This window comes from Cyprinus carpio, chromosome B16 (assembly GCF_018340385.1).
Source record: "Cyprinus carpio isolate SPL01 chromosome B16, ASM1834038v1, whole genome shotgun sequence".
Lineage (NCBI taxonomy): Eukaryota > Metazoa > Chordata > Actinopteri > Cypriniformes > Cyprinidae > Cyprinus > Cyprinus carpio.
Window position 1 is genome coordinate 15,329,896 of NC_056612.1, and position 8,315 is coordinate 15,338,210.

Genomic DNA, 8,315 nt, shown 5'->3' on the forward strand with positions numbered 1-8,315 from the left:
ATTTAATGTCAGCTAAGTAAATGTTAGTTTGAAAAACTGCATAATTTAACTAGATTATTTTACCTTATTTAAATAGAATTTAGAAATTGTAGATTGAGAAGAAACAGTTTAAAATGTAGCCATTTAAACTAAACATATCTGGTGGTGGTGAGATGATTTAATGTACAAAATAGAAAAATAGCTTCTTAAAAAAAAGGTTAAAAATACATGTCATTAAAAGTATGTGAGAAGTTAAATCAGTCAACTGCCTATACTATGAAGATTTAATTTACATGATTGATTTTAGACCAGTTCCAACTGAGTCACTGGAGTGATATTTCCTTGACGTCAAAGTATTTGAAAGAGAAAACAAACATTTGGAGAATATGCTGGACTTTATTTTGCTTAAAAGAGAAGGGACAGGATAGGCTGGCATTAACATTTGGAGCAAAAAGCTTTGGCCATTCTCCCATGAATCCTCGCAGTAAAACATACAGCTTCTACTTAATACAACATGTCCAAGAGAACACAATTCAACACATACAACAGGGGACAGAAGAGTTTACACTTCCAGAGCTACCAATTTTATTACAGCTGCCATTTCATCACAGCATTTGTGCTGATATGTTGTAAAAACATTACTCTGTCTGTTTCTGTGCATTAGACACCAACAGGAGAAAAACTTAATCTGTTAAATCACCTTCCATTGTTTTAATAAAATAAAACCTGACTCAGTTTCAAGGGGGGAAAAAGAGAAACGTATCCACTGAACAACCTAAACTGTCCTTCAGTTTTCAAAAATGCAGGCTGAACTGCTGAAATTGAAGTCGGGCCTCACCAAACATCTGAGCTGCGGTACCTGGTTGTTGGACACAAGCAAATCTATTGCTCACCCAGCCAATGCTGAGGTAGGTACGGTTCACTACCAACAAACTGGTGGGTCAAATAGAGAACAAGTGATTTACGGGGATGAGGTATTAAAGAAGTCTAAATAGAGCAGGTAACAACTTCCACTGACGATCCTGACCAAAGCGAAGGTTTTTTTTTTTTGAACCACGCACCTATAGTGCTCCCTCTTACCCAGAGGAAGTATATAATAGAGTAAGGCACTTAGAGAAACAGAGATGGTCAGAATGATCATGACGACAGAGACTGACTTTATATAATAAAAAAAGGGTTGAACGTTTTTGATATACTTTTTGGAAAGATGACATTGTGGCGAGTCAAAAGTTAGACATAGAAAATGCCGAAATGTTGTCTGTTTGGATTAGAACGAAAGCACAATCCGCTCTCCAGAAGATACACACACAAAGCTGTGACTAACCAACAGAAGACCATTATAAATGTTAAACTTCCTCCCTGGTTTTCCCTGATCAACTGTAAAGCTCTGATTAAAACTCATTCATTATATAATGCGGAACAACCTTTCACATTAGGCGCTGGATAGACAGCACTAAATGTACTGCTAGTAAAACTTGGGAATTCGTTTTGGCACCCTCTTCTGCCAGTATTTTCCACTTCATTGTTCTGGTGCATAAAAGGGGGGAAAAAATCCTCATGAACAGCAGTTGTGGATGGTGAATGGTCTTTGCCAGTGCTCTGGGTCCAAAGAACAGTGGCTTATTGTGCTCCAAATGGAAAAGGGGTAAGCTGAGTCCATCGAGAACAACAAAGCCTAATGACTTTATACTGGCCCCTAAACCTGTGTGCAGCTGATCACATTTTACCATGACAGTTCCAGACCCCTGAAGCATTTGTTGAGAAAATAAAATACAATAAACAAAAAATCAAAAACAAAAAAAGTCATCTTTGCGTCTATCTTCAGTAGAAACTGTGCAGAATGCCAAGCATTGGTCCCTTTATTCTCCTAAAAGAAAGGGAGATATTGGTATATTGTTACGTCTAAATAGAAGAACAAGTTCTTCAGATCAGGTCATTTAGGACATGGCCTTCTTACCAGTAAGGGTTAATTAAGCTCGCCTGCTTTGTGAGCAGCCTCCTCTTCATCAGGGTTCATGGAGTGAAACTCTGCCACATACAGGTTCTTGTCAATGCTGCTGGGTATGGGCTTTATGTCAGTCATCAGCTGGTCCTCAATGCCCTTTAGGTTAAAACGATCTTCTGAGGTGATCAGGTTAATGGCCAGACCCAGATGACCGTATCTACCTGAGAACATAGAGAAAACACTAAAATAAACTACATGTAGACACAACAACAACAGATGAATAAAAAAATAAATAAATAACCAGTCAAATCCTGAGCTGGCGGTTACCTGATCGACCAATGCGGTGCAGATATGTCTCTGCATTTTTGGGGAAGTCAAAGTTGATGACTACATTGACAGCCTGGATGTCAATTCCTCTTGTGAAAAGATCTGAGAGAGGAAAGATCCCATCAAAAAGGTTTCATAAGCATTTGGGGAAATCCCTGAAAACAGAATTCTATGAATGTGGCTCTCCGTACCTGTGCAGACCAGGTTCCTACACAGTCCGTTTCTGAAGTCATGGAACACACGATTTCTGTATTCCTGTGATGATATAAATACTTTAGCATGCTCACCAAGGCTCCATTTATCAAAAATACAGTTTTAAAAAAAAAAAGTTATAATATTGTGAAATACAATGTTAAAGAATTTTAATTTTAAAACTTAATTTCTCTGATGGCAAAGTTGAATTTAAAGCATGTGATCCGTCATAAATTGTTCTAATACGCTGATTTGGTGCTCAAGAAACATTTCTTATTAATAAAAAAAAAAAAACAGTTGTGCCGCTTGGTATTTTTGGGAAAACCGTGACTTAAAAAATGATGTCAATTCGAAGAGCAATAGACAAATCTTTGTAACATTATAAATATCTTTACTGTAATTTGATTGATTTAATGCCTCCTTTCTGAATTAAATAGTAATTTCTTAAAAAAATAAAAAAAAAAACTCTTAAAAGTTTTAATAAATTCTGAAGTTGACCTGCATCATCTTGGCATGGATATAAAAGCAGGAATAGCCAAGTTGTGTGATCTTCTTGGCAAGGAGTTCCACCCTTTGGGTGGAGTTACAGAAGATGATTGACTGGTTGATTTGGAGCTAGGAAAGAAAAATAAAACAAACATAAATAGAAGGAGAGGCAATGAAATTCCTAGAAGGTGAGGACACGGAGTAGAAAAAGACTTGAAGACAATACAGTTACTCAGTTGTAGTATGCCAAAGAAGCTTTGAAATGCGAACTTGCAAAATACCAGACAAATTTAGGGCATATCTGTAAAGGGAATGGTCGCTTACCCTGGAGAACAGTGTGTTGAGACAGTGCACTTTCTGTCTTTCTGTCACATAAGCATAGTACTGAGTGATGCCTTTCAGTGTCAGCTCATCCATCAGATTGATTTCATATGGCTTCTGAAGGTGTTTGGTCTACACAACAGGAGAGTGTCATTAGCATGATTAAACAAGACATCTAAATATGAGAAATAATCCTGGATAAAGTAAGACATTTAACTTCAGAAAGACTACACTGATTATATAAACCGAGGAGTTATTACAACAAGTAAAGCTCTCACCATAAACTTCTGCACACTGATGGGGAAAGTGGCAGAATAGAGCAAAATCTGGCGTTTTTTGGGCAGAAAGCTGATGATGTCCTCAATGATCACGACAAAGTCTTGAGAAAGCAATTTATCAGCCTGTGTAAAGAAAAGAAAGAAAAAAAAAAAAAAAAAAAAAGAATCTGACACCATGAACTTCAATTTTAGCATTCATTTAGAAAATATGCAGTTGGAAATCTTTCTTGCATTATTTTTCTCACCTCATCCATCACAATCATCTGAGCTTTGTCAACCTTGGCCACACCTTTCTTCATCAAGTCAAGGATCCTTCCTGGGGTAGCTATTATAACATGTACTGAAGACAAAAAAAAAAAAAAAAAAGGTAAAGGTTAACCAGTGTGGGGGTGGCTGTATTTAAGTACATTTTATCTTCTAAACTCTTTTAAATCAATTAAAGTCAGCTGTCAAGGTGTCTTGCCCTTTATGTGTGGATAATTATGAAACACCTTGACTAACATCACTTCTCTTTGAGGAACAAGGAAGTACAATTTAAGAATTATTTAAATGACTGTGGCCTGGCAATAGAACAAGACTTCAGAAAAACAGCCAGTAGGTGTGACATCCCAACAAAAAACTTGTGGAACATCACCTTTAAGCAATATTTACTGAAGAACTTACAACAATACGATTGCCTGTAATTTTAAATGTGTTACTGTAATGTGTTTCTTACTTCAGTTTTAATTACCCACATTTAGTTTTGAAATCACTATAAGTTTTTTCTAGCTTAGGAAATTCTCAAAGATGGTAGAGAACTCATCAATTACCAGTCTCATCAAGACGCATAATGTCATCCCTCAGGCTAGTGCCACCTGTTGTAGCCATGACCTTGACGCCACCGAGGTGCTTGCTCATGTTGATGCTTATCTGGCTCACCTGCAGAGCCAACTCACGAGTTGGTACCAACACTATGGCTAAAATAAAGTTGGGGAAAAAAATAAATAAATAAAATGTATAAAACTAACATTAAAAAACATGGGGTCACTAAGATTTTTTATTTATTTTTTTGCAAAGAATTTAGTACTTTGCTCAATTTAATCTGTCTTTGATGAATAAAAGTAACAGTTTCTGAACAATCCTGAACAAAAGTATCATGTTTCCACAAAAATATTAAGCAGCACAACTGTTGTTAACATCAACAAGAAATATTTCTTAAGCATATTTCTTATCATATTCAAATGATTTCTGAATGTGATGCTAAAGACTGCCAAAATTTTAGCTTTTTTACCCCCTTATTTGCATTTTATATTACATTCCTACCTTGAACATAATCCTTCTTCAGGTCAATCCTTTCCAAGAGGGGGATGAGGTAGGCGCCGCTTTTACCTGTGCCATTTTTAGCTCTGGCAAGTATGTCCCTCCCTGACAAGACAATAGGAATACTCTCCTCCTACAGGGACAGACAGTGTAGGGGAAAAAAGAAATAAAAAAAGATCAAGACAGGCTTATTTGACACAAACAAGCCAAGCAGACAAAACCAATCAACCACATTGGTTTTTATAAACGTGTACAGTATAATATAAATTATAGTACAATATATAAAGGTTTGTAACGGTGTATACAGGTTAGACTACCTGGATAGGGGAAGGCTTCTCCCAGCCCATTTCGAAGATGCCCATCAGCAGTTCCCTCTTAAGGCAGTAATCTTCAAACTCATTTCCTTTGGTTGCAGTCACATCCTGTCAAAAAGGAGGGTGTTTAAAATCAAAAACAGAGTAAGTGGACCACCAACCAATTTAAATTACCACCATCTAAGAAGAAAACAGGTTTTAGAACTTACTGTGGTTTTCACTCTCATGTCTTTCGGTGGAAGCTGCAGGCACTTCTTCCAGTCATCACCAAACCTACAAGAAATTGTTCACATTCAACTTTATACAGTTGCACTCATAACAAACAGCTTAAATTACATGATTGATGCAAGAGTCTTCAAAATATTTTGAATCAATAAATATTACCTGATCCCACCACTGCTTTGGGGTATACTGCTTCCTTTCTGGGACATCACAGGTGTTTTTCCTGACTGTGAGGAACTAAGCGACCCTGACTGGAGGATCATGGGCTTGGACTGTCCATTCTGTTTGCTCATTGGCATGACTGAAGCAGGGATCTCTGTTCTCGCTGTAGCCATTGTCAGATTTTTTTTCTTCAACAGTTTTAAACAAACTAATCTTTTTGCTTTGTTTTTCTGCTTTTGCTACTTTTCAGCTATTCTTAAAACTGTTTTACCTTTACGCTCACTGCGCTTTTGTGTAAACAGTTTCTGGTACGCACAGACCTCTTAAAAAGAAGAGTGCCTGGCGTATAACAATTGTTTATAATAAGCTCTCCCAAAATAGGAGAAAATTATATTTATATGAATAAATATATCACAAGCCTAGAGCCAACGTACAAAATAACTAGCAAACAGGTACTTGTAAAATTCAAGTCTTGCACAAGGATTTTCAAAAATGCAAGTTAGCAAAAAATCTATTAATGCTTTTCAAAAGTCACTTTTTACATTATCCCTGAAAAAGATCAAAGTATTCACTTTTATTTATTTATTTTAATTTTTTTTTTTTTTTTTTTTACACAGCTGGATTGCAGAAATCCTGTAGTACCCTCTGTATTCCTTTTGGCATCAAAAAAATATAAAGTTTTTACATTCAAAAGCACAAGGCTCAGCTAAAGGTTCTTAATGTGCTCTTAAAATTCCCGTATTCTCTTCGTCATGAAGAATTTCAAACTTTGCTCAGTGTCACTTGCTCCTCTTTAACCTGATGAAAAACTCCAAACTGAGGGATTTCAAACTTAAGTCAATGCAGGATTTCAAGTCCAAAATAGCGTTAAGGGTCCATAAGTGTTTCCACTCTCGGCTTCGCGATGTCTCGTTTTTTCCTCACTTGGTCACAGTTCCTGAACAGTTAGTGGAAGAAATTTCTGGAACACCTGCCAAATATTAAAGATATAACAAAATTATCATCATATAAAGCATAACTATTTCTTGCAGGGAGTAAAGGGGTAGTTTCACAGCGTCTCTTTAAATACTTTTGAACAGACGTGTTCAAATTAGATTAATTTGAACAGAATGCGTGTGTGTGTGCATAGTTATACCGAAATACTGCTTTGCTTTACATTAAGTCATTTAACAGACGCTTTTATCCAAAGCGACTTACTTACAAATGAGGACAATGATGATAATAATTGAATGTTTTCAATACATTCTGCTATCCAGTTTCTAGTGTCATATTACAAAATGCATTACGGTCTTTTAGAATCAGAACTTTTTATAATCTTGGCGACAAACATATCATTGGAAAGGTCTGAGTCTCAGGATTCCATATTTGGTGGTTATTTTGAGATAGAAGTAAAATTGACAGAGAAATCTAGAGAAATTCCTTAAAATTCAAAGGAGTTTTGATGGCTCCCAGTGGCTGTTTGTGGTATGACGCCCTAAATAAAATCTCACAGGAACTTCAATTCTTTTCATATCAACTTCAAATTTGGAACATAACTTATTTAGACAAGGCTTTAATTTTATACCAATTTTAGAGTAAAACCTGTTATGTAAAATATTTATAATAAAATAAACTTAATATAGCGTATTTTATTTACAGTACATTTAAACTTCTATAACTTTTTGATACAATCATTTTTTGAAAAAAATTCCACTTTTGCCAAAATCTGCTAATTTTCTTCTTTAAAAAGAGACTAACCTTTGGTCTAAATTCCAAAGTGTTCATAAATTACAACAATTTAAGTTTGGACAGTGCACTTTAATGCCTATCTTAAAAAATGGGGGGTGACAGTTAAAGGGTTAAAAGCGTGGAAGCACTTGGAACTCATATAAGTTGGATTAATAACGCATCTGATTCAAGTCGAAGAGGAATTAAAGTCATTTACTAATCGCTAAAGTTTTGACGATTAGATCTGAAGCGAAAGGTGTGCGTGAGCGTCATGAGTTGTTTGACGAGCTAACGTTAGCCAACAAGCACCACAAAGGTGGTTTACCGACTAAAGTTTTCTCCTTTCAGATTCAACGCGTGAGTTCAGGCAAGCAGTTCCCAACATTAAATAAGAACAACACAACGCAGCACATTTTTTTCTGTGGACATGGCGATCTGTGTTACCCGAGGAGTGGGATACAGGTGAAATATATTTGAAAGTATTAAAAAGCATGCTAGCTGAACCTGCCAGCGGTTACATTGTTAAGACAGGTTAGCTTAGCTAGATGCTAACGAGAGCGCAAGAGAGACCCGCTTTGCACGTTGGGATAGATAACTGCCTAATTCAATTATAATCATGTCCAAGTTCGTTACCTCCGAATTTTGAAGGATTTGAATCTTCAAACTTGATTAATTCTTCGAACGTTTCTTGAAAAATTCTTTGTTGCTGTGGCTTTTGTCTCTTCCGTCTAGAGTAGAGATTTAATATGGCCGTGCGCTGACTCGACCTCGGAGGACATATACGCACGAGTCGAAATCGACCAATCAGGTGACAGAGTTTGAATTTGGTGGGCGGTACCATTATCAGACCCGCCTCTGTACTGCTATGTAGGTAGATACTTTTAGACCTGTGGACATATATTTATTTCAAAATAGATTGCTTGTTTCTTTTATTTATAAACCACAAGTTTTAATATTTCATATCAAGCAGGCTTTTCAATGACGTGGCAATTTCTTTAGTTATGAAATATTTAGTCATGTTTGAAAAATTTTGAAAACGTATTATTGATATAAATAGTTTTCACAACATATATATTGAAATGG

General features: G+C 36.1%; 1 protein-coding gene across 1 annotated transcript; it reads right to left on the reverse strand.

The window, feature by feature from the left end:
• Positions 1–355: 355 nt before the first annotated feature.
• Positions 356–8,021, reverse strand: LOC109107731 (probable ATP-dependent RNA helicase ddx6). The gene is made up of 14 exons (XM_042741034.1): positions 7,866–8,021; positions 5,526–6,495; positions 5,351–5,414; positions 5,145–5,249; positions 4,831–4,960; positions 4,338–4,484; positions 3,774–3,868; positions 3,529–3,651; positions 3,254–3,382; positions 2,942–3,058; positions 2,443–2,506; positions 2,252–2,353; positions 1,937–2,145; positions 356–1,846 (listed from the first exon to the last, which is right to left on the reverse strand). Exons 2-13 carry the CDS (start codon positions 5,696–5,698, stop codon positions 1,946–1,948), a joined length of 1,449 nt encoding a protein of 482 aa, XP_042596968.1. The 5' UTR covers positions 5,699–6,495; positions 7,866–8,021; the 3' UTR covers positions 356–1,846; positions 1,937–1,945.
• Between the last annotated feature and the right edge of the window lie 294 nt (positions 8,022–8,315).

Coding starts and splice junctions, on each gene's coding strand:
- LOC109107731 (XM_042741034.1), bottom strand. CDS start 5,698: ATGGCTACAGCGAGAACAGAGATCCCTGCTTCAGTCATGCCAATGAGC. Junction 4,961..5,144: donor AGAAGCCTTCCCCTATCCAG/GTAGTCTAACCT, acceptor CTGTCCCTGTAG/GAGGAGAGTATTCCTATTGT. Junction 2,507..2,941: donor TCCATGCCAAGATGATGCAG/GTCAACTTCAGA, acceptor ATATCATCACAG/GAATACAGAAATCGTGTGTT.